The following is a 26,046-nucleotide window of genomic DNA, read 5'->3' as shown; positions in this document are numbered from 1 at the left end:
AGGAAGTGGAACTTGCATGTAGTCATATTGGAAAGAGACAGCAACCTTTTATTTAGGCTATAGACGGTGACCATGTCCCAATAACCAAACTAGCGCACTACATACTAAAACTGCATACTATGTACTCCTCGTCGCATACTATTTATGACAATGTTTATACTACCACAGCTAGAAAAATGAGCCAGCTATTTCACCAGATGTATAAATGTGAAGCATCCGGTTGGTGTTTCCACTCACTACCAAATATGGTGATGAGGAAGCCCAGTGGGAAAAGATGGACCGAGATGGATTTTGTTCAACGTTCTGCACATTTTCTCATCGATGAAACATTTGATTTCCATACAGTTTTCTGTTTCCAAAAATAGAATCTGTAACAAGTTTTTTAAAAGTGCATTTAGAAGCCTCAAATTGTCAGGGCATGGACTCTACGAGGTGTCAAGCGTTCCACAGGGATGCTGGCCCACGTTCACTCCAATGCTTCCCACAGTTGTGTCAAGTTGGCTGGATGTCCTTTCGGTGGTGGACCATTCTTGATACACACGGGAAACTGTTGAGCATGAAAAACCCAGCAGCATTGCAGTTCTTGACACAAATCAGTGCGCCTGGCACCTACTACCATACCCCGTTCAAAGGCACTTCAATCTTTTGTCTTGCCCATTCACCCTCTGAATGGCACACATACACAATCCATGTGTCAAGACTTAAAAATCTTTCTTTAACTTGTCTCCTTCCCTTCATCTACGCTGACTGAAGTGGATTTAACAAGTGCCGTCAATAAGGGATCATAGCTTTCACCTGGATTCACCTGGTCAGCCTCATGGAACGAACAGGGGTCCTTAATAATGTTTTGTACACTCAGTTTTTAAACCGGAAAGGATAGTCTAACTAGCTAGCTAGGTTAAATATGAAGTTGTCATTCAACAACCGCAAGATTTTCAGGTATCCAGTTAACTTCAAGTCCTGCTAAAGCTAATGTTAGCTATTTAGCTAAAGTAAAGGCACTGCAGGCTGAAAATAACAATCTGTTTTCAAAGATGTATGATTAAATAGTTGTGATCCTATTACGGACAGAACTGCGGGAAACTCTTTTTGCATCTTCTTTGCCATCTTCAATTAGTTTATTATTTTATATATATATATATATATATATATTTACTTTCAAAGAAATATCAAATCTTAGCCGTCCTTTTATTCAGTTTGAATGCATTGTGAGTGAGAAATTCCCCAAAAGTTTACAGTTCATTCATACTATATGAAAAGCCGAAATTAGTATGACATCTGCGCATTTAAAGCATACAACATTTTCAAAATGACACGTACTATAAAACGTTATTTAATTAATTTATTTTTTAATACTCCACAGCCTACTATTTATGACGCTGTTATGGGTATTCGGATACGGTCAATGTCTTTAGTCACACATCATATTAGTACAATACAGCTCTCAAATAGACAATTCAAATCAGGATAGTTGTTTTGAGAGGTTTTCTTCTGTTTTCGGTATGTGTATGAAGGTTCAGTTAGACTTTGGGGTTCAACTGATTTGTAAAAGATGTTTATCTTTTGGCCAAATATTTTATTTCAATTTTTTTTCTGGTTTTCACCTGATCAGTGGTGGAAAAAGTACTAAATTGTCAAACTTGAGTAAAAGTAAAGATCTCTTAATAGAAAATGAATAAAGTAAAAGTCACCCAGTAAAATCCTACTTGAGTAAAAGTCTAAGTATTTAGTTTTATTTATACTTAAGTATTAAAAGTAAATGGAATTTCTCAAATGTACTTAAGTATCAAAAGTATAAATCAGTTTCTAATTTCTTATTTTAAGCAAACCAGACGGCACAATTTTCTTGTATTTTTTGTTGACAGATAGCCAGGGGTACACTCCAACACTCAGACATAATTTACAAACCAAGCCTTTGTGTTTAATGAGTCTGCCAGATCAGAGGCAGTAGGGATGACCAGGGATGTTCTCTTGATAAGTGTGTGAATTGGACCATTTTCCTGTCAAAATGTAACGAGTACTTTCGGGTGTCATGGAAAATGTATGGAGTATAAAGTACATTACTTTACTACATTCCTAAAGAAAACAAAAGTAGGGGAAAATATTCATAGTACAGATACTTTAAAGTACTACTTAAGTAGTTTTTTGGGGTATGTTTACTTAAGTACTTTACACCACTGCACCTGATCCTCTATGATAGAAATGTAAACCATCTTCTTTAGTGGGTCCATGTCATAAAGAAATGTTTCCCTCTTCAGAAATGTGGCCTGGTCCTAAGCTGGAAGCGAGTCCAAGGAGCCTCTGGAAAACTTCAAGGTAAAAACAGAACAGGTACAACATTTGTGAAATATTCTACCACCATGTAAGTCCAATGTCACCCTCACCCCCCCGGCATGCTTTCTCAATCTGGAGCAACAACTATTTAGTAAAACTATTTAGCATGGTCCAGTTCATTAGACACTAATTATAAGGAAACAGACTGAAACAGGGTGTGACTATGTGGACTTGCCCGATTTAAAAAAAAAAAAAAAAATACTAATTTGAATGTTTTTTATTTGAATGAACACGACTCTTGACAAAGTTATTCCTTAATTTCCCCCGCTCCTCGTCTCACGCGCACACACACACTCATCAAGCGTATTTTTGCTACGGTGTTTATCGGTATGACACGATCACAAAGATAACCATCAAACAACCAAACAGCAGCAGGTAGGTGGCCAACCATTAGAAACATTCACAGGCCCTAATAGCTTGTGCCCCACGCAACTGGCTGCTCTGCACGGACAGGCAACTTTCAGAACCGCAGACAGCGACCCAGCATGCCCAGTAGTCAGTACACATCTCAGATCAGTAGTGCTAACACAACAGACATGTAATCCTAGTAGATGGTGCTACTCTAAATAAACACTTGCACTTGTAAACAGCCCGTCCGTCTATCTCCTCACTGTTGGCCGTCAGTTTTAAAAGGAGATGATGGCAAGGGATGAGAGTCATCCTTGATCGGTCCGGTTTCGACTATGTCTTTATCCGTTTCAGTGCAGGAAATGACCTCTCAATGAATGCTATTGTGGCTGATATAATGAGGACCAGCTGCAGTAACTTTGTCGCCTCAGGGACCTTCTGTGTCAGGTCATGCTGGAACAAAAAGGAGCTGTCCAGTTGATTTGTCTCCTATAATTAGTGACCTGTACAATCTGACAAGATCAGCCTGAAGTCTAACGAAGTCAAAGTACTTGCAGTATTTTGATGAGCATTTTATTTAGTGTAGTCCTCTAAGCAAAGGAAATGAAGATCACCAAAGTGGTCTGGCTCTCATCTGAACATTGATATTGTCCAGTATGTTGTAGTAGATTCGCCCTCTACTCTGATCGGGTGTTTACTACGAGTTTCTGCAAGGCCCACTTCATTGCATTTATGCTCAAATCGCTCATAGAAACTATCAACATCTTGTCACTGCTGTTCCAGTTCTTTCTTTGTGTCGTTTCTATGGGTACCGCAGACACACATATCCATCACTTTGTTCTGCAGAACCCGGAACAGCGAGTCAGTTTTATTGAAAATGCCATCATAGGTCATGAGCAAAAAGCAAACATGATGGCAGTCTTTAAATGGGTTGCTATCTGTTAAATGTTGTTCAGCAAAGGCCTGTAATAGTTCCACATAGTTGTCCCCTGGGCCTGTTTGATGAGCTGACACTCTTGTAGTTGTCCCCTGGGCCTGTTTGATGAGCTGACACTCTTGTCGTTGTCCCCTGGGCCTGTTTGATGAGCTGACACTCTTGTCGTTGTCCCCTGGGCCTGTTTGATGAGCTGACACTCTTGTCGTTGTCCCCTGGGCCTGTTTGATGAGCTGACACTCTTGTCGTTGTCCCCTGGGCCTGTTTGATGAGCTGACACTCTTGTCGTTGTCCCCTGGGCCTGTTTGATGAGCTGACACTCTTGTCGTTGTCCCCTGGGCCTGTTTGATGAGCTGACACTCTTGTCGTTGTCCCCTGGGCCTGTTTGATGAGCTGACACTCTTGTCGTTGTCCCCTGGGCCTGTTTGATGAGCTGACACTCTTGTCGTTGTCCCCTGGGCCTGTTTGATAAGCTGGCACTCTTGTTGTTGTCCCCTGGGCCTGTTTGATGAGCTGGCACTCTTGTCGTTGTCCCCTGTGCCTGTTTGATGAGCTGACACTCTTGTCGTTGTCCCCTGGGCCTGTTTGATAAGCTGGCACTCTTGTTGTTGTCCCCTGGGCCTGTTTGATGAGCTGACACTCTTGTCGTTGTCACGAAATGCCAACTCCTGTTTACCTAGGTAGCATGCTGTAGCATTAATTAGCTAGGTCTTTCAAAATCTGGGTCTCTTTAACTTTGCATTGTGCATATTCACGTTCAATCAATGTCAGATCTATCCGTGAGCTGCCTAATGTCTTAAGAGCTATCTGGCTTTGGATGTGAGACGTAGATTTCTCATGCTTGTTGAGTGCTATAGTCAAATCGCAGTAACTCGCTCTGTTCTCCACCAGAAACACGCTGTCGCTGGTGGAGAACAGCAGGCATTGGAAACAGTAGAGTCGGCTGCTAGCAGTGCAGCCACAGAGCCAGTCTTTCTGTTGATAACACCCCCTGTCGCCTAGCAGTGCAGCCACAGAGCCAGTCTTTCTGTTGATAACACCCCCTGTCGCCTAGCAGTGCAGCCACAGAGCCAGTCTTTCTGTTGATAACACCCCCTGTCGCTTAGCAGTGCAGCCACAGAGCCAGTCTTTCTGTTGATACCATCCCCTGTCGCCTAGCAGTGCAGCCACAGAGCCAGTCTTTCTGTTGATACCATCCCCTGTCGCCTAGCAGCTCAGCCACAGAGCCAGTCTTTCTGTTGATACCACCCCCTGTCGCCTAGCAGCTCAGCCACAGAGCCAGTCTTTCTGTTGATACCACCCCCTGTCGCTTAGCAGTGCAGCCACAGAGCCAGTCTTTCTGTTGATACCATCCCCTGTCGCCTAGCAGTGCAGCCACAGAGCCAGTCTTTCTGTTGATAACACCCCCTGTCGCCTAGCAGCTCAGCCACAGAGCCAGTCTTTCTGTTGATACCACCCCCTGTCGCCTAGCAGCTCAGCCACAGAGCCAGTCTTTCTGTTGATACCACCCCCTGTCGCCTAGCAGCTCAGCCACAGAGCCAGTCTTTCTGTTGATACCACCCCCTGTCGCCTAGCAGCTCAGCCACAGAGCCAGTCTTTCTGTTGATACCACCCCCTGTCGCCTAGCAGCTCAGCCACAGAGCCAGTCTGTCTGTTGATACCACTTGTGTTATTTTCTGTCCCTTCCTTTTGATGTAGGTCCCTCAGCTCAGGTGTTCGTCTTCCATCCCTTGTCACCCCGTTTCGCTAGAAAATCCAACTTTGATAACTGTTTCAGTTGCAATACGTTAGCTGTCCTGATCAGCTTATTTTAGCTAGCAGTAAAACAAACGTAACCGCAAAAAGGCGGCAGTTGACATGTGACGTCCACAGGCAGGAGCGAGCCCTGCCTATCCCATTACTTTTTTCACACCAATGCACATTTATTATTTGAGTGCAATGAAAATGAATGGGACATACTGACACATGAAAAGCAGCAAAGCTCTCGGCCTGCCTTTCAGTGTGTATGGTAGAAACATGCATGCACAAGTCCTGTCAATGCCTTGCATTGAGTTTCAAGGGTGGGGGAAAGGCACACAGCAAGGCTGCCAATTTGGGAAGTAAGTACTAGTCCAGAAATCAATTTTATCATGCAGAAAAGTTGACCAAATTATTGACAATTTATATTTGTTTTTCATTAGTTATTTTTTCATTTTTACAGGGTAGGCCCTGCCTACTACACTGCCGTCACTGATTCCTGGTGGTGAATATGCGCTGGTGTGTGATAAACACTGTGCCATCCCTCCTGTCTCCTCTATTCTCTCCAGCTTTTGGATTCTGTGAGTACAAGGAACCAGAGTCGACGCTGCGGGCCCTGCGACTGCTCCACGAGCTGCAGATCGGGGAGAAGAAGCTGCTGGTGAAGGTGGACGCCAAGACCAAGGCCCAGCTGGACGAGTGGAAGGGCAAGAAGAAGAGTAGCACCAACGGCAACGGGGTGGGGACACGCTGGAATCAATCACCTTTACACGCCAAGTACATTTACATAGAACTGGAATTAGATTTGGTGGAATGGTGCTGCCACAGGAAACAGAATTGACAGATCAAATATATCGACCATCAAAATAGAATGGATAGAACGGGCTTCCCCATTCATTCTATTTCTATGTTATCAACAACGAAGTAACACATGCAGAGGGGAGAGGGGAATGTTGCTTGCAATCTGAATGACAGTGTAATATAGTGGAGGCTAAGATGGACCAAGCACTAGGAAGCAGGGCTGCCTAAACGAATGGGTAACTCTGTGCCGAAAGGCCTGGAACAAAACAGCCCCTTATAATTAAATTTCAACTAGTTAGGCTGAGTTGCCTTATAATACTAACCTGCCTGCCACCTCTCTCTCCCTCTTTCTCTCTCTTTGCATTCTCTTTCTTTCTCCCTTCTCCTCCATCTCTCTCTGTGTTTGTGATAGAAGGCGGAAGCAGAGGATGGAAAAGAGGAGGAAGAGGAGGAGGTGATCGACAAGGACACCCAGATGCGGGACCAGATCGTCAAGGGCACCATCGACGGTCTGATCCGAGAGTACGCCAGCGATCTCAAAGCTCCCTTGAATGATGATGAATCTCAGCAACGCAGGAAAAGGAAAGAGAAAAAAGAGGAGGTACGTGGAGATCCTTTCTCTGTTATCACTCTGGGGAGATCCTTTCTCTGTTATCACTCTGGGGGGGATCCTTTCTCTGTTATCACTCTGGGGGGGATCCTTTCTCTGTTATCACTCTGGGGGGATCCTTTCTCTGTTATCACTCTGGGGGAGATCCTTTCTCTGTTATCACTCTGGGGGAGATCCTTTCTCTGTTATCACTCTGGGGGGGATCCTTTCTCTGTTATCACTCTGGGGAGATCCTTTCTCTGTTATCACTCTGGGGAGATCCTTTCTCTGTTATCACTCTGGGGGGGATCCTTTCTCTGTTATCACTCTGGGGGAGATCCTTTCTCTGTTATCACTCTGGGGGGATCCTTTCTCTGTTATCACTCTGGGGGGATCCTTTCTCTGTTATCACTCTGGGGGGATCCTTTCTCTGTTATCACTCTGGGGAGATCCTTTCTCTGTTATCACTCTGGGGGAGATCCTTTCTCTGTTATCACTCTGGGGGGATCCTTTCTCTGTTATCACTCTGGGGGGATCCTTTCTCTGTTATCACTCTGGGGGGATCCTTTCTCTGTTATCACTCTGGGGGGATCCTTTCTCTGTTATCACTCTGGGGGGATCCTTTCTCTGTTATCACTCTGGGGGGATCCTTTCTCTGTTATCACTCTGGGGAGATCTTTTCTCTGTTATCACTCTGGGGAGATCTTTTCTCTGTTATCACTCTGGGGAGATCCTTTCTCTGTTATCACTCTGGGGGGGATCCTTTCTCTGTTATCACTCTGGGGGGGATCCTTTCTCTGTTATCACTCTGGGGGGGATCCTTTTGTTAACTCGAAATGACACAACGACAAGGTTCCAGTTTAACAAAGTTTACTCTACTATATGAACACACTACAAGGTAGCCATTACACTCCAGGCTAGGTCCAACAACGAACAGACTTCCAGCGCATGCGCACTCTTGACTCCGTGATAGCCCCGTAATAACAGGAGTATAGGGATACTTAAAACATGAACTTAACAATCTCCCCCTTTTCTTTAAAGACAAATAAAACATCAACAACATAATTAAAGGTCCAAGTATTATTCAAGATCCCCATTACAAATGGGTTGTGTTACAGGCTGCCACTTTCCATTACTGAGAGCCTGTAGGAGCGAGAGCCTGTAGGAGCACAAGACCGGATGCTCCCTTTTTAGTCAGACAGTCAGCAAGCTGTTCCTTTGTGGTCGACCACAGAATCCGCTGGATTCTCTGTGCTTGAATAAGTTCCTTGATGCTGCTAATCTCAAAGTCTTTTCTCTGTGACAGACTTGGTTGACTTCACAGCATCAACTAATGAGTAGTTGTCAGTGACACAAACTACAGGTAGGAAGTGCCGTTTTGTCCCACCAGTGATAACCTAGCGAAGCATCACTGAAGACAACTAGTTTCAAAGAGTCATCTTTTCCAACATGCTGAAACTTTAACGTCACTTGTTGTGATTCCAGTTTACGAACAACTTTGTTTGCCTCATGAATGGTTTGTACAGTGGCGTGTTTTGTGTTAGATGCCAAGTTGCAACCATCAAACCAGGTCTACTCTGTCTCGCAGCCCATAAAATTTGTCCCATCTTTGACCTCAATTGACCAGCTTCAATTCCACAGAGGGGAATTCCTTTGTACGGCTCTTGAAGAATCCATGTGGATAGGTTGAAGATTCTTGATATAGCTCTCCAGTTGCATCAGTATTTTTCCATCAACTGTAATAAACTCTATGCCAACATAACAAAAATGATCATGCTCCTCACGGCCAACCTAGAAAACAGCTTTGAGGTGTGGAATCACAGTTGAAGCAAAGGTCTGTGAGCCACCCCAGATAAAGTCATCAACATGACAGGCAAGTACTCCAGTCACATTGCAGTCTTGATCAAGCCAATAGAAGACTGCAGGATCCACTTGTGACATTTTTCCACCTGTATTCAGCATTGTTGCCTTGACTTTGTTGTACCAGTAGAGTGATCCATCTGCCAGTCCATACACACACTTTTTTAGTTTCCACAGTGTTCCTTCACTTTTAGCTTCGGGCGGAGGTCGGATGTGAATGTCCCTTGACAGCTCTGTTCCCTGCAAAAATCCAGATTTGATGTCTATGGAATTAAGTTTCCATTTTTTCTGGCAGATCACTGACATCAGCAATCTGAGTGACTCTGAGGCCCATGTCGGTGAGTCTTTTGGGAGTTCTTTAGCAGCCAGCTCCTCAAAAACTCTAGCCACTAGACGTGCTTTGGGCACTATTCCAGTTAAGGATTCTTTAAGGGTACACACCCACCTTGTTGAGACGCACTTTTGGCCAATGTCTTTGACTTCCTCAAACACTCCATTTTTCCTCCAATTACTGAGCTCATCTAGCTTAGCTGAGTCAAATGACACGTCCTTTGTTTCAAGTACATCATCATTTTGAATGTCATTCTGTTTTTCTCGATTTTCCATTGGTTCAATTCTGATATTATCTACAAGTGGCAGGTCAGCTGACCCTGTTGTACCAGAAAGTGTAGCTGGTTCAGAGTACTGCAAGTTGTACCAGTTCTTGTGTTTTACTTTTCCTGCTCGTCCAATGACGGTTGCTGTATGTGGAATACCACTTTCTCTGTCCGTGTATTTAACAGGTTGTCCAGTTTTCAGATTGGAACAACCATGTTCTCTTAACACATGTGGCTGTTGAATGTTTTCCTCATTTGAACGCTCAACAGTATTACCTGTGGCATGGTTGAAGGTCTCTGCTCCATTTCCTATGTCAGTTTCGGTGTCCATATCATTGGATGCGACATCTGGTAGGTTTGTGTCTGTTACTGTGTCCTTTTTGTCATTTTCATTAGGAGACTGATTCTCAGCAACAGCCCCTCTATCTTGTTGATCATTTACTTTCCGCAATCTTGAGTGATGCACCCTGACAATCATGCCTCCGTGCCTCACAAATATCACCACACCATCTTGACCAATGACTACTCCCGGTCCTTTCCACTCTTGACAGTCAACTCGTTTGTAGTACACTTTGTCTCCAGACTCGTACTTCTCATCATCATTATTCCCTGAACTGCTGAGTAACTTTTGAAGTCTGTTAACTGTATCATGTCCAAACTGTTTGTAAAGCTTTAACAATACTTTGTGTTTTTCTTTAGTGCTCATGTTCTCTGTGACTGTCAGAATCTTCATGTGCTCTGTGTCAGTCAGAATCTCATTTTTGCATGGACACTGTGTGATGTCTTTGTCTAAAATGTTTACACAATAGTGGCCTGAGGTAGTAAGTTCAAGAGTCACTGGTTGTTTAAACATCACTGCCTTGTCATTTTTTATGTCTAGTACAGCCTCTGCCTTCTTGAGGGAAGCTTTGCTTAATAGTAAGGGGATATCTGTAGGGACCACCTCTGTTTCAATGTGACACTTAGTCTGACCAATTTTTGCTGGTATCTTAACTCTCTTGGTAGAATGGACAATTCTCCCGTCTCCAAATTTGAAAGCTCTGTTGCTTGGTGTGTCAATCATATTTTGTACTTCCTTCATATTTAGTTCACTGACATAGCTATCAAGCCATTTTGCACCACACACTGTCCGTGTACATGCAGTATCAATCACAGCAGATCCTAAGGATTCAACTATAAAAATCTCAGTATCAGAAGCAGATTCATTTGAAAACAGTGTAATGTTACACTGCTCTATCTCTGTGTTTACATTTTCCTCTGTTAGTTTAACGTGTTCATTTTTATGAGGACAGTCTTTAACCCAATGGTAAGTGCTTTGACAAATAGCACATTTCGATCTCCTTCCATATGTGTCCAGTGGATTTGTGCCGGGAAATGGCGCCCTCTTCTGGTTATCTTGAGAACGTGACTTTTTGGCGCCTTTTCTGTGCTGCTCGGTGTAATATGCTGCGTCACTCACTTGCATTCCATCTGTTATTGGCGCGACAGACGTCTTTTCACCAAATATTCTTTTTAGTGCCGACTTCATAGATGCAAAAGTCAGCACAGTACAAGCAGTCAACGCCAACTGTTTCTCCCTACCATCTAGACAAGCAGTGTCTAGCAACTTGAACCCTAACACTGCATCTGGGAGAACCATGTCGTACTTGCGCATTCTATTGTACCTCTGTTCGAAATCAATGATGTAGTCCGCCATTGCAACCGAAATATCTCTCGTAACACTGTCAAAGTTTGAATATGCCTCGTAGGCACGGTCTTTCTCTTCTTTAAGAAATACAGAATCCAGTGCTGTGATCAAAGTTCCCATACCGTCATCCTTGTTCAAATCCTCAACGGATATCTCCAGTGCTGTATCTCTCGCTCTTCCCTCGAGCGATAATACCACCGCAAGTGCTTGCTTTTTCGCGTCCAGATTAGTAACGCGTGTCCAGATTCCCAGTTCATTTTTCCAACTTTCGTACGACCTCTTCTCGTCGAAGCGAGGTGGCACGTTGTAGTTAGAAGCCATCGTCTGCTACCAATGTTAACTCGAAATGACACAACGACAAGGTTCCAGTTTAACAAAGTTTACTCTACTATATGAACACACTACAAGGTAGCCATTACACTCCAGGCTAGGTCCAACAACGAACAGACTTCCAGCGCATGCGCACTCTTGACTCCGTGATAGCCCCGTAATAACAGGAGTATAGGGATACTTAAAACATGAACTTAACACCTTTCTCTGTTATCACTCTGGGGGGGATCCTTTCTCTGTTATCACTCTGGGGGGGTTCCTTTCTCTGTTATCACTCTGGGGGGGGGTTCCTTTCTCTGTTATCACTCTGGGGGGGGGGTTCCTTTCTCTGTTATCACTCTGGGGGGGGGTTCCTTTCTCTGTTATCACTCTGGGGGGGATCCTTTCTCTGTTATCACTCTGGGGGGGTTCCTTTCTCTGTTATCACTCTGGGGGGGATCCTTTCTCTGTTATCACTCTGGGGGGGTTCCTTTCTCTGTTATCACTCTGGGGGGGGGTTCCTTTCTCTGTTATCACTCTGGGGGGGGGGTTCCTTTCTCTGTTATCACTCTGGGGGGGGGTTCCTTTCTCTGTTATCACTCTGGGGGGGGGTTCCTTTCTCTGTTATCACTCTGGGGGGGGGTTCCTTTCTCTGTTATCACTCGGGGGGGGGGGGGGGGGGGATCCTTTCTCTGTTATCACTCTGGGGGGATCCTTTCTCTGTAACCTGATATGCATTGGTTGGGGTTGTGATATTGTATTTGGGCACATTATACATTTACTGATGCACAAAGCTCTGGATAGGACTTAAGTCTAGTCCTGGACTTAAAAGCTATTTCAATGTAGATTCTCATGCATGCTTTTTAGACCAAGAATAAGCTTAATCTGTGTCTGGGAAACTGGCCCACAGCTCTAGGTGTTTCTTCAGGTTGTGTGATCTGTGTAAATGGAAACACTACGCTAACAGGCTGACTACACCGCTCGCGTTGCGCGCGCAAAATGCTAAATAAATTTAGAAATCGAAATTATTAATTTATTGCACCCACACTGCTCGCGCCGCCAACAAGCATCTGCGTTGCCAGGCGCTAAAATAGAAGTCAGTTCTATTTGTGATGCAGTTCGCGCTGCAAGTCCTGCCTCTCCCATCTCCTCATTGGTTATACCCACGTGGGTGTCATTGGCGGTAATGCACCTAATTTATGAAAGTTGCCAATCGCAATATAAAGTCAAGAGAAGAAAAGGCCTAGAAGGAGGAGAGATGACTAGAAACGATTCAGTTGACAGTTTTATCTGTGGATTAAAACTGTCAACCGAATCGTTTCTAGTCATCTCTCCTCCTTCTAGGTCTTTTCTTCTCTTGACTTTATATTGTGATTGGCAGTAGAGGACCTTGTGCATTTTAGGTAAAATAACAACTTAATGTTTATATCCCAGGACAAATTAGTTAGCAACAGCAAGCTAGCTAAATAGGACAAATTAGCCAGCAAGTGCAAGCTAGCTAGCTAAATTGCCATAAATGTTTAATGCTTTTCGACCTGTCCCCAAATGAATGTAATTGGTTGTTTTGATATTTTAACCTGCGTGTCGTGATCACATTTGGTGTGGGGGGAGAAAATACATTTATGCACGATGGAGCACGCGCACAGCCTGTTTGGGTTCCGTGTAAGAAATGGTTGACAGCATGACCCTGAACAATGTCCCATCTGCCTGCATCCCATTGTCCCTTAGGAGGATATCAACGCAATTGACGGGTTGGAGGATGACAAGAGAGACCTGATTTCCAGAGAGATCAGTAAATTCCGTGACACCCACAAGGTACAGTACCGTATTCATCTCTCTCACTCACATTGCAGGTTTCGGAAAAGAAGCAGCACATGCTAGTAGTACACTCCTTTTAGTTTACACATTTACTGCTAGTGGACACTTGCACAAAGACCCTTTCATGATTGTTCTCTAAATATAGGATGGGAGAATAGTAACGCTTTTATACCAAAATATTGCGTACATTGCTCTAAAATCTGATTTAATTGGCAATGTCAGAAATTTAGAAATATCTGGATTTTTACCATGTCATTTCAATGTTATCTACAGTCTGTTCCAACACGAATAGTTGTCCGATTTCTAGTATTGTCACCGTTTTCAAACCTAATTTGACTCGTGTGATGGCGGGACACTTATTTGTGTATATTAGGGTATTTAGGTGTGACAGTATAGATGGTTAGATCCATAAGTCATTCATCACACACAAACAAAATGCATGGCGACAATGTAAAGTTACCTTAAAGCTAATCTATTCATTAAACCCAACCATTATGATAGACATCATATGGTGACTAAAGCAAGATGAATCTCAGAGCTTTGGAAAAAGTTGTCGAGGATAGGATGTAAGTATGAGCTTTCCTTTATTTTGTACATATACTGGACGCCCCCCTCTCGAAGACTCGCATAGGGGCAACTGCACAGGCACTCTGGCATACGTTGGTGACTGGAACCTTAGGAGAACCTCTAAACAATACACAGCCAACCGTTTCCATTAGATACATGTCAACATGACATTGGTCTTGGTCCTATTTACCATATGGGGACAGAACCATGCTGATTTCGATTTCCAACATTTGATCATGTTGTCCCCAAGCCGTAGAGGCCAGTGAACCTGTGTGAGTCCTCTGTAAATTGTTTATTCTACATAATGTGTGTGAAAGTCACAGACTCAATAACCACTGTTATAGCAGGGAGGGGGGGCGCCCCTCCACAGCACTCTGTGTTCTGAAGACCAGTTGGGTAAGTCCCAATCCACCCTGTCGATGAGTGTGTGTGTGTGTGTGTTAGGGCTTTTCTCTCTTTCTTATTTTTTTCTGTCTGTTACTTTAGCTCTTTCTCCCTTGTTTAACTTGTCTGTCTCCTTTTCCACCTGATTCCAACTGCCATTCACCCTCTTCATTTACATTGTTTTCAAAGTTCATTATTTACAGCAGTAGACTTGCAGTAAATGAGCTCCTAATACGCAATGAGATGTTGTCTCAAGTGTGAATGGTAAGGCCTATGGTTAATATATAAGAGGGGAGAGTAATGTACCTATGGCCTACATGCAGTTAATTAGTGACTCTATGCCCAAGCTGTCACCAGTAGAACACAGAGCAAGGTAAGTTGAAGTAGGAAGACAGACTAACCAATTAGATCCAGGAACAAGATTGATTGAGACTCATCTCCCTTCCAGCCATGCCCATAGTACCTGTGCTCTCTTCTCCCCCCACATCTCTCTTCTCCATCCCCTCCCCCACCTCTCTCTTCTCCCTCCGTCACCCCCATCTCTCTCTTCTCCCTCCGTCACCCCCACCTCTCTCTTCTCCCTCCGTCACCCCCACCTCTCTCTTCTCCCTCCGTCACCCCCACCTCTCTCTTCTCCCTCCGTCACCCCCACCTCTCTCTTCTCCCTCCGTCACCCCCACCTCTCTCTTCTCCCTCCGTCACCCCCATCCTCTCTCTTCTCCCTCCGTCACCCCCACCTCTCTCTTCTCCCTCCGTCCACCCCCACCTCCCTCTTCTCCCTCCGTCACCCCCACCTCTCTCTTCTCCCTCCGTCCACCCCCACCTCCCTCTTCTCCCTCCGTCACCCCCACCTCTCTCTTCTCCCTCCGTCACCCCCACCTCTCTCTTCTCCCTCCGTCACCCCCACCTCTCTCTTCTCCCTCCGTCACCCCCACCTCTCTCTTCTCCCTCCGTCACCCCCACCTCTCTCTTCTCCCTCCGTCACCCCCACCTCTCTCTTCCCCCTCCGTCACCCCCACCTCTCTCTTCTCCCTCCGTCACCCCCATCCTCTCTCTTCTCCCTCCGTCACCCCCATCCTCTCTCTTCTCCCTCCGTCACCCCCATCCTCTCTCTTCTCCCTCCGTCACCCCCATCCTCTCTCTTCTCCCTCCGTCACCCCCATCCTCTCTCTTCTCCCTCCGTCACCCCCATCCTCTCTCTTCTCCCTCCGTCACCCCCATCCTCTCTCTTCTCCCTCCGTCACCCCCATCCTCTCTCTTCTCCCTCCGTCACCCCCATCCTCTCTCTTCTCCCTCCGTCACCCCCATCCTCTCTCTTCTCCCTCCGTCACCCCCATCCTCTCTCTTCTCCCTCCGTCACCCCCATCCTCTCTCTTCTCCCTCCGTCACCCCCATCCTCTCTCTTCTCCCTCCGTCACCCCCATCCTCTCTCTTCTCCCTCCGTCACCCCCATCCTCTCTCTTCTCCCTCCGTCACCCCCATCCTCTCTCTTCTCCCTCCGTCACCCCCATCCTCTCTCTTCTCCCTCCGTCACCCCCATCCTCTCTCTTCTCCCTCCGTCACCCCCATCCTCTCTCTTCTCCCTCCGTCACCCCCATCCTCTCTCTTCTCCCTCCGTCACCCCCATCCTCTCTCTTCTCCCTCCGTCACCCCCATCCTCTCTCTTCTCCCTCCGTCACCCCCATCCTCTCTCTTCTCCCTCCGTCACCCCCATCCTCTCTCTTCTCCCTCCGTCACCCCCATCCTCTCTCTTCTCCCTCCGTCACCCCCATCCTCTCTCTTCTCCCTCCGTCACCCCCATCCTCTCTCTTCTCCCTCCGTCACCCCCATCCTCTCTCTTCTCCCTCCGTCACCCCCATCCTCTCTCTTCTCCCTCCGTCACCCCCATCCTCTCTCTTCTCCCTCCGTCACCCCCATCCTCTCTCTTCTCCCTCCGTCACCCCCATCCTCTCTCTTCTCCCTCCGTCACCCCCATCCTCTCTCTTCTCCCTCCGTCACCCCCATCCTCTCTCTTCTCCCTCCGTCACCCCCATCCTCTCTCTTCTCCCTCCGTCACCCCCATCCTCTCTCTTCTCCCTCCGTCACCCCCATCCTCTCTCTTCTCCCTCCGTCACCCCCATCCTCTCTCTTCTCCCTCCGTCACCCCCATCCTCTCTCTTCTCCCTCCGTCACCCCCATCCTCTCTCTTCTCCCTCCGTCACCCCCATCCTCTCTCTTCTCCCTCCGTCACCCCCATCCTCTCTCTTCTCCCTCCGTCACCCCCATCCTCTCTCTTCTCCCTCCGTCACCCCCATCCTCTCTCTTCTCCCTCCGTCACCCCCATCCTCTCTCTTCTCCCTCCGTCACCCCCATCCTCTCTCTTCTCCCTCCGTCACCCCCATCCTCTCTCTTCTCCCTCCGTCACCCCCATCCTCTCTCTTCTCCCTCCGTCACCCCCATCCTCTCTCTTCTCCCTCCGTCACCCCCATCCTCTCTCTTCTCCCTCCGTCCCCCCCATCCTCTCTCTTCTCCCTCCGTCCCCTCCCATCCTCTCTCTTCTCCCTCCGTCCCCTCCCATCCTCTCTCTTCTCCCTCCGTCCCCTCCCCTCCTCTCTCTTCTCCCTCCGTCCCCCCCCATCCTCTCTCTTCTGCCTCCGTCCCCTCCCATCCTCTCTCTTCTCCCTCCGTCCCCTCCCATCCTCTCTCTTCTGCCTCCGTCCACCCCCACCTCTCTCTTCTCCCTCCGTCCACCCCCACCTCCCTCTTCTCCCTCCCTCCGTCCACCCCCACCTCCCTCTTCTCCCTCCCTCCGTCCACCCCCACCTCCCTCTTCTCCCTCCCTCCGTCCACCCCCACCTCCCTCTTCTCCCTCCCTCCGTCCACCCCCACCTCCCTCTTCTCCCTCCCTCCGTCCACCCCCACCTCCCTCTTCTCCCTCCCTCCGTCCACCCCCACCTCCCTCTTCTCCCTCCCTCCGTCCACCCCCACCTCCCTCTTCTCCCTCCCTCCGTCCACCCCCACCTCCCTCTTCTCCCTCCCTCCGTCCACCCCCACCTCCCTCTTCTCCCTCCCTCCGTCCACCCCCACCTCCCTCTTCTCCCTCCCTCCGTCCACCCCCACCTCCCTCTTCTCCCTCCCTCCGTCCACCCCCACCTCCCTCTTCTCCCTCCCTCCGTCCACCCCCACCTCCCTCTTCTCCCTCCCTCCGTCCACCCCCACCTCCCTCTTCTCCCTCCCTCCGTCCACCCCCACCTCCCTCTTCTCCCTCCCTCCGTCCACCCCCACCTCCCTCTTCTCCCTCCCTCCGTCCACCCCCACCTCCCTCTTCTCCCTCCCTCCGTCCACCCCCACCTCCCTCTTCTCCCTCCCTCCGTCCACCCCCACCTCCCTCTTCTCCCTCCCTCCGTCCACCCCCACCTCTCTCTTCTCCCTCCCTCCGTCCACCCCCACCTCTCTCTTCTCCCTCCCTCCGTCCACCCCCACCTCTCTCTTCTCCCTCCCTCCGTCCACCCCCACCTCTCTCTTCTCCCTCCCTCCGTCCACCCCCACCTCTCTCTTCTCCCTCCCTCCGTCCACCCCCACCTCTCTCTTCTCCCTCCCTCCGTCCACCCCCACCTCTCTCTTCTCCCTCCCTCCGTCCACCCCCACCTCTCTCTGTCCACCCCCTTCTCTCTCTGTCCACCCCCTTCTCCCTCCGTCCACCCCCTTCTCCCTCTTCTCCCTCCGTCCACCTCTCTCTTCTCCCTCCGTCCACCTCTCTCTTCTCCCTCCCTCCCTCCATCCCCGACCCCAAATCTCTCTCTTCTGCCTATTGTTTTGGTCTTAAGCTGCACTAGACCCATGGCTCTATAGTTCTGGTCAGGACAACCATCTGTTGTTCATTATGGACCAATGGACTGCTTTTATGTCAAGAGCAGATAGCTATCGGAATCCTGTGGTCTCAACCCGACACATACATGACAAACCCAATGCATTCAGAATGTGTGGCTTATAATTGTAGCTGTAAATCAGTTCAGAGTACATGGGGAGCCATGGGTGTAGCTGCTAGGAGGGAAAGATGTCTCTGAGTGTGTCTGGGAAAGTGAGTCACGGGAGAACTACCGAAGACTGAAGCAGGGGTAAGAGTCTCTACAATTTAATTTACCTGTACAAAAAATGTGATAAAACTACAGTATGTAAAAAGACGTACCAGGATTTTTCACAGCTTTGTTTTTAGCGATGTACCCCATTTGAAGTTAATGGTTGTTTTTTGATGATTTGCTTGAGAAAGAAGTGAGAGAATCTCATGATGTTTCGTTTGTGGATCGTTTGACCTGTTTTCCTCCCAGGCCTAACTGGTATAGGCTTGTAGGGGCAGCGAAGAGCTGAAATCCGTAGTTCCACACCTGTAAGTCACCAACCACTAGTTTAACAAAAGGATTGACGCTTTTTCTTTCTGTTTCTCCTGTAATAAGGACACTTGACTTTGCGGAGAAAAAGCATCGTCTATCAAGCACGGCCTTTTTCTAGTTGTGAATGCCTGTGATGTTACACATGGCCAACAAGATGTCTTCTTTGACCTCAAAGTGGTTTCCAGTGTCTCTAGTTAGCTTGTAAGTCACCCTGCTTAACAATTATTGTACTATATTGATACTATCAGAGGTCTGCATCTGGCCCCAAGACAGATTTTTGATTTGGCCCACAAGGTAGTCTGGGGGAAAATAAATAAAATAATTAACAAGGACAAAGAAGTGCTGGGTCTTGCGACAAGGGACAGCTTGTTGTTGTTTTCCCATAGAAATGCTGTGCCCTGCCATAGAGCGCTGGTTTTCCCATAAACTCTTAGCCCTGCCGTACAGTACCTGTTGTGCCAAAACGTCACTATCTATCAACTACTTCATCCTTAGATAATAGGAATCAACATTGTTACAGTAATCCCCTCTGCCCCCAGAGCCTGGAAGCCACTTCTAGATCCACTTCTGTGCATTTATAGAGACGTGTGAGCCAGCCTCACTGTGCTCCTGTTCTGTTGGCATGGCTGTAGTCCCGGAGCCTCCAACTTATCAACCTCCTCTGTTCTTTTTGCAGAAACTGGAGGAGGAGAAGGACAAGAAGGAGAAGGAGCGTGCAGAGTTTGAGCGTGAGCGACGGGAGAGGGACAAGGAGAGGGAGCGTGAGAGGGAGCGACGGGACCGCGAGCGGGAGAAGGAGCGGGAGAAGGAGCGTGAGAAGGAGAGGGAGAGGGAGCGCGAGAGAGAACGGGAAAGAAGTGACAGAGACAGAGATCGTGACCGCAACCGGACGAAAGAGAGAGAACGGGAGAGGGAGAGGAGCCGCGACAGGAGCAAAGACCGCAGCCACTCCAGGTGAGTGTTTTAATAAAGTCGTAAATCACCTTGTAAAGGAATGATTGGTATGTAACTAGGTTGGTGATGTTGCAGAGACAGAGAGGTGAGTCGCGACAAGGACAAGAAGCGTGACCAGGAGGATGAAGAGGAGGTCTATGAGAGGAGAAGGCTGGAGAGAAAGCTCAGAGACAAGGAGGCAGCCTACCAAGAAGTAGGTACACACACACACCTAGTAGTGCTTCAGGGATGCCAGCTAGTGACCTACGTGATTTGTGTAGATCCGATGAGAATTTGGGGCGGGGGATGGAGAGTGGAAAGGCAGTTTGCACGTCCCCTGAACGATAACGAAGAGGTAGGTGAGAGGCCTGACCATGGGGACAGGGGTGAGAAGGTGATGAAGCGTACTTCATGAGCTGTATCCGGAAAAACAACTGGCATTTGGAAAGTTAGAGGTGAGGGAGGAAGTATCTTGCTAGATGGATCGAATTCTCCGCTTGCTAGCCAGGTAAATGTTGAGCAACATTAGCCAACTTAACTGATTAAATAATTGAGTTTATGGTGTGAAAATTACAGTAGCTTGCTAATAAAGTCAGACCGCTAACGTTAGCTAGCTAACGTTACAACATCAGATGAGCTAACATTAGTAACCTAACCAATTCGCTATAGTATTAACTGTTATACAACTCATTGCCGTTATAACATGTTAGTTGCTTACTGGATCCTGGCAATCTGTGTGAAATGTTAACTAGCTAACGAACTAACTACTATCTGTGAACTAATGTTTTCCCTTTACAGTATGTGGTTATTTTTCAGAATGAGAGAATTAGGTGAAAATGAGGCGTTAATTGTTAAACAAGTGGATTCAGGGATGAAGTGTAGCTGGGCCTGGTTTAAACTGGAGGCCACTATAGAGGTGAAAGGAACACCACACACTCCCTCTCACTTTTTCAGTCAGTGGTTAAAAAGGGGTATGCCAGGTGAACTCTCTGCCTGAAAGAGATCAATTATGCCAACAAAGGGTCTCATGCTCTGCTGGCACGTTGTAGAACAGATGTCCACAGGCAGAACATGTACAATGTAATAATGTGTAGCCCAAAGATATTGCATTTGTTGTGTTGAACTTGACAGTGACACGTGTGAGTAAGGGGGAGTAATTTAATTTTTTACTCAGTGAACGTTATTTTTGCACACAGCCTTGTGCACTTGATCGATGTCTACTATAGTGGCCACTATAATAGAGCAAAATAGAATGCCTGTTTCATTCTATTTCTACTTTAAGATGTTTTTTCCCCAAGTGCAATATTTAGATGTGTGTGGTCACAAGCGTTCTATTATAAAGGCTGTCATGGTAACAAGCGTTCTATTATAAAGGCTGTCATGGTAACTGTAGTGTATTGTTTTTTTCTCAAGACTTGAGTGTCATTTGCAGGAAAGTCTAGACAACAAATAACATTGGATTGCTTTCTTTACATTTTTTAGCTGTGAGTTAGGTTCATATTAACCACTTTTTTATTTTACACACAGAGACTAATCATTTAGATCATATTCTTTGTTGTTTAATTAGTTAAAACCTGCATTTCCACCTAGCAGGGATTTATTGCATGTTTCAGTGCAACTGAAAAAGTGTCACCTGTTTGGGCCCTTAGCAGTTTGCATCCCTGGTGCTTTACAGTTGAGTGTGAGCATGATAGTGTGTGTTGGCTGTGAAATGTTGCTAAATGTCTCGTGTCTGTCTTGAAGCGCTTGAAGAACTGGGAGATCCGCGAGAGGAAGAAGGCTCGAGACTACTCCAAGGAGTCTGAGCGGGAGGAGGAGCGTAGGAGAGAGATGGTAGGAACAAACCCTGTTCTCACACAGCTCTCCTGGGTCGTGTTCTGTTGGGAGAAAACATTTTTGAAACGGGGGGAGGGGGGAGTACAACCTGAACTTGTCTAATAGGAACGCCAGTGTTCATTGTCCGTAGCGAAACGTTTTGTTACGCTGCGCCCTACTGAACAGGACCCAGGTTTACCACTGAGCCTGGCCTGATGGGTCCTACCATTGACATATTCATATGTACGTGTGGGTTTGAAAGTTAAAGCCTTTAATGTTTGGGCTACGGCGTTAAATCAAATAGACCAAAGTGTATCGGCTAATGGCGTCATCGGTTGTCTTGTCTTCTACAGACTAAAGAAGGCAAACGTCTGAAGGAGTTCCTGGAGGACTATGATGACGACAGGGATGACCCTAAGTTCTACAGGTGACCATAATGAAGTTGAACGTGACACAGTGGATGCTGGTCCCCTAGGTTTACATACTATAGAAAACAAATTTGAAAAGGAGATATAGTGGAGTTGATGGTGGATAAAGGCCTGAAACGTCGACATTATTACACGTTTTTCTATAGGACATTTATGAAGAGAAATAAACAGCCCTACTTCCAACATTTTGAAGACATGAGTGCCAGGGACACAGTTATATAAGGTGTTGTTCCGTGTTCCGCCCCTAGGGGCAGCGCGCTGCAGAAGCGTCTGCGAGACCGGGAGAAGGAGACTGAGATGGACGAGCGCGACAGGAAGAGAGAGAAGGAGGAGCTGGAGGAGATCAGACAGAGGCTTTTGGCCGAGGGACACCCCGACCCCGAGGCCGAAATACGCAGGGTGAGGGAGAGAGAGTGTGTGTCTGACTGTGTGTATGGCTCAAGGTCATTTACTCCTAAGATCTCATTGTCTATATGTCTGTGTTGTAAACGGGCCTCTATTCATCTGGCAGTCATAAACATTAGGTGTGTGTCTGTGTGTATCCACATTCCTGACTGTGTATGCCCCTTGTCTCACTGCTTCTCTTCTCGGATTGGTCCAGATGGAGGAGGAGGCAGAGCGTCTGCGCCAGCCCCCGGTGAAGCTGGAGCCGGATCCCGAGGAGGAGCGGGTACACAAGGCCCCACGGGAGGACCGGGACCGCCGAGGAGACCGGGAGAGAGAGCGAGGAGACCGGGACAGAGAAAGGGAGAGAGAGCGAGGAGACCGGGACAGAGAAAGGGAGAGAGAGCGAGGAGACCGGGAGAGAGAGCGAGGAGACCGGGACAGAGAAAGGGAGCGAGAGAGAGACAGAGGGGACCACCATCCCCACCTCCACTCAGATGATGACGTGGAAGAGGGGGAGGAGTTTGAAGACGACGACCAATCAGGGTCCAAGCCCTGCCTGAAGCCCACACTGCGGCCAATCACGGCGGCCCCCTCTGTGTCGTCGGCCAGCGGGGGCGCCACCCCCAACACGCCCGGGGACGAATCACCATGCGGTATCATCATCCCTCACGAGAACTCTCCCCCCCACGAGGCCACGCCCCCTTACGAGGCCCTGTCCCAGGAAGAGTACCGCCCCAAGATCGGCCTCAGTCTCAAACTGGGTGAGTTTTGTGTTCTGTGAGACTGGAGGGAGAAGCTAGTTCCAGAATCATCTGGTTATATAACTATACACCTACTATATTGCTAACTAACTACCAGGATATGTATGATATCTGTTGTGTAGATCCAGTGAAGTGTCTCAATCCCTAATGAATAGGAAAGATGGGAACAAATCAGGAATAAGACTCTTTACCATTCATTTTAGATTGAGCCATCGAGCTAGTTTGTTTGACAAACTTTTCTCATTCAGAGAATCTCCCGATGCATTAGTTTAATTTAACTAATCTACCAACCAATCATCTCCCACAAAACCTTCTCCCTAACCCTCCCTCGAACGCTAGCACGTCACAAGCACAGACCACGCCTCGTTGTCGTGAAATGATGACAGATACACGACATGGCCAAACGTACGTGGGCATCTGCTCATCGAACATCTCATTCCAAAATCATGGGCATTAATATGGAGTTGGTCCCCCATTTGCTCCTGTAACAGCCTCCACTCTTCTGGGAAGGCTTTCCACGAGCAGCTGGTACATTGCTGTGGGGACTTGCTTCCTTTCAGCCACAAAGGTATTAGTGAAGTCGGGCACTGATGTTGTGCGAATTAGTCCTGGCTCGCAGTCGGCGTTTCAAATCATCCCAAAGGTGTTAGATGGGGTTGAGGCCAGAGCTCTGTGCAGGGCAGTCAAGTTCACTCACAACAATCTCCACAAACCATTTCACTTTGTGAACGGGGGCATTGGCATGCTGAAACAGGAAAGGGCCTTCCGCAAACGGTTACCACTAAGTTTGAAGCACAGAATCGTCTAGAACCCTCAAACTCAACTTTAGACCTTGAAGTCAGTTCCACTGCATTTTCTTCATTGTTCCCATCTAATCAGGGACTGATTTAGACCTGGGACACAATTATCAGGTAGAACAGAAAACCAGCAGGCTCTGGACCTCGTAGGGTAAGAGTTGAGTACCCTTGGTATAGAATGTCATTGTATACTGTAGCGTTAATATTTTCTTTCCCTGGAACTAAGAGGCCTGAACCATGAAAAACAGCCCCAGACCATTATTTCTGCTCCACTAAACTTTACAATTGGCAATATGCATTGGGGCAGGTAGTGTTCTCCTGGCATCCACCAAACCCAGATTCATCCGGCAGACTGCCAGATGCTGAAACGTGATTCGTCACTCCAGAGAATGCGTTTCCACTGCTCCAGAGTCCAATGGCAGCAAGCTTTACACCACTCCAGCCCACGCTTGGCATTGCACATTTTAGGGTTGTGTGCGACTGCTCTGACATGGAAACTCATTGCATGAAGCTCCCGGCGAACAGGTCTTGTGCTGACGTTGCTTCCAGAGGTAGTTTGGAACTCTGTAGTGAGTGTTGCAACCGAGGACAGATGATTTTTACACGCTGTGCGCTTCAGCGGTCCTGTTCTGTGAGCTTGTGTGGAAATTAGTTACTTCTGGTTTGTTCAGCCGTTCCAATTGGGAAAGACTAGGATTTTAGGATAAATGCTGAAAATAAGGTCTGAGGTTAACACAGGCTTAGGAGATCTGATACGTTTTGTTCTATGAGATAATATCAGTCCGTTAACATTAATTATCAACCCTGTGCTTTTTATTATTGTTACATAAAAGCTTCAAAATTCACAAAAAGTGACGTTAGCTAAGGAAGATTGTCATAGAACAAAACGTATCGCATCTCCTCAGCCTGTGTTAACCTCTGACCTTATTTTGGGCTTTTATCAACAATAACAAAAACTACAAAAACATCATTCCCCCAATGAACCATGGCAGAGTTTAGTGCCTACAAAAAGACACTTACTATTGCTGTCTATATCAACTAAATGTAGCCGTCCTATTTCAGTCAAAAATGTGTTTTTTCTGTGTTTTACATTTCCACACTGAGATTAGAATAATACAGTGAAACTGTGAAAATGTTAATGCCATTTTAGTGTAAGAGCTGTGAGAAAAGACCGCCTGAAATTTCAGCCTGTTTTGGTGAGATGGAGTTTTGGCCTGTCTGGTGACATCACCAGGTGGTAAATTAGTTAATTAACCAATGGGAAAGAGTTCCAAACCTCTGCCAATAATGGATAGTTTAACTTTTTCTCCTCCCCACTCAGACAGTCCTAGCTAAATTCTTGCTTGAGAAATTGCTCTTTGCGAAGAAGCAATTATTATTATTTTTTTAACCATTTTAATTAAATCGCAGTAAGGTACTTAATTGTTACCCAGAAATGATATTGAGATAAACACGGCTGCATTTGACCTTTTTAAGCCTTTCTTCATGGAGTAAAATATCTTTCTCTACAGGAGCCCCTAACGTTACCAGCCCCAGCCAGCCCAATGTGGCCATCAAACGCAAGAAGCTCACTGTGGACAGTGTCTTCAACAAATTCGACGAGGAGGAGGCGGACGAGGCTCCCCGCAAGCGCAAGCTGGTGCCGCTGGACTACGGTGACGATGATAAAAACCTCCAGAGCATGGTGGATGGTGCCTCGGGACTGGCGGCCATCAAGGGCGCCAACACTGAGGAGAAGCGCAAGCACATCAAGAGCCTGATCGAGAAGATCCCCACGGGCAAGACGGAGTTGTTCTCTTACCCGCTGGACTGGTCCGCCGTGGACTCGGTAAAGATCAAAGGGATTGGGATGAGGGATAGGATGTGGCGGTACCCTGGTTTCCAGGCTTGCTGCTCTCTTGCCAACTGATTCCATAAGGTGTTGGCAAGAGGGCCGAAATAGACAGGAAACCAGGCTAGAGTGGTGGGGCGACCAGGCTAGAGTGGTGGGGCAACCAGAGGAGATATGGCAGAGTGGTGGAGAGACCAGAGAGGAAAAATGACACTGGTTGGTTTAATAAATCCAAGGGAATTGGTGATATAGCCTTTTTTTCTACTTTGACAAATCATAAACATTTTGATAATGTGTTTCCCTACAATACTGATAGACGTCTCTGGTGCAGTGACTAAAGAACTGTATGCCTGACTGTCTATCCTTCCCAGACTCTGATGGATCGACGCATACGCCCCTGGATCAATAAAAAGATAATTGAGTACATTGGAGAAGAGGAGGCTACGCTAGTGGATTTTGTCTGCTCAAAGGTGTGTAAGCTTGATTGTGATGCAATCTACTGGGGGAAGTGGGCGTTCTTGGTATAGGAGTTAATTCTGATTCATTCATTTTGACCTCTTATCCCCAGGTGATGGCTCATGGTACACCACAGGGTATCTTGGATGATGTTGCCATGGTGAGTATCCCAAACAAAGACACTGCAAACATTCTCAAAATAGTCTCAGTTCAGCTTAAGCTTATTGTTACAACTACATTTGATAATTTTTGATTCCCTAAAACAGAGCCTTTAAAATGTACTAAATTCATTGATCCAACTGAA

At 47.1% G+C, this 26,046-nt stretch overlaps 1 protein-coding gene across 2 annotated transcripts in view; it reads left to right on the top strand.

Annotated features, from left to right (window-relative positions):
- The window catches only part of LOC120019178 (RNA-binding protein 25-like), a 33,466-nt gene that overhangs the window by 6,498 nt on the left and 922 nt on the right, over positions 1-26,046 (top strand). The window contains exons 4-16 of one of the 2 annotated variants that reach the window (XM_038962481.1): positions 2,259-2,316; positions 5,923-6,092; positions 6,570-6,755; positions 12,924-13,010; positions 19,011-19,288; positions 19,364-19,481; positions 21,011-21,100; positions 21,436-21,509; positions 21,759-21,909; positions 22,112-22,658; positions 24,967-25,283; positions 25,658-25,756; positions 25,855-25,902. In XM_038962481.1, coding sequence (XP_038818409.1) covers positions 2,259-2,316; positions 5,923-6,092; positions 6,570-6,755; positions 12,924-13,010; positions 19,011-19,288; positions 19,364-19,481; positions 21,011-21,100; positions 21,436-21,509; positions 21,759-21,909; positions 22,112-22,658; positions 24,967-25,283; positions 25,658-25,756; positions 25,855-25,902 — 2,223 coding nt within the window. Of the gene's footprint in view, positions 1-2,258; positions 2,317-5,922; positions 6,093-6,566; positions 6,756-12,923; positions 13,011-19,010; positions 19,289-19,363; positions 19,482-21,010; positions 21,101-21,435; positions 21,510-21,758; positions 21,910-22,111; positions 22,659-24,966; positions 25,284-25,657; positions 25,757-25,854; positions 25,903-26,046 lie in introns of both variants that reach the window. The other variant, XM_038962480.1, reaches the window with a different exon arrangement.

This window comes from Salvelinus namaycush, chromosome 24 (genome assembly GCF_016432855.1).
Source record: "Salvelinus namaycush isolate Seneca chromosome 24, SaNama_1.0, whole genome shotgun sequence".
In the NCBI taxonomy this organism is placed as follows: domain Eukaryota; kingdom Metazoa; phylum Chordata; class Actinopteri; order Salmoniformes; family Salmonidae; genus Salvelinus; species Salvelinus namaycush.
Note: the sequence above shows the minus strand (reverse complement) of the source record. Positions and strands in the feature narration are given on the sequence as shown.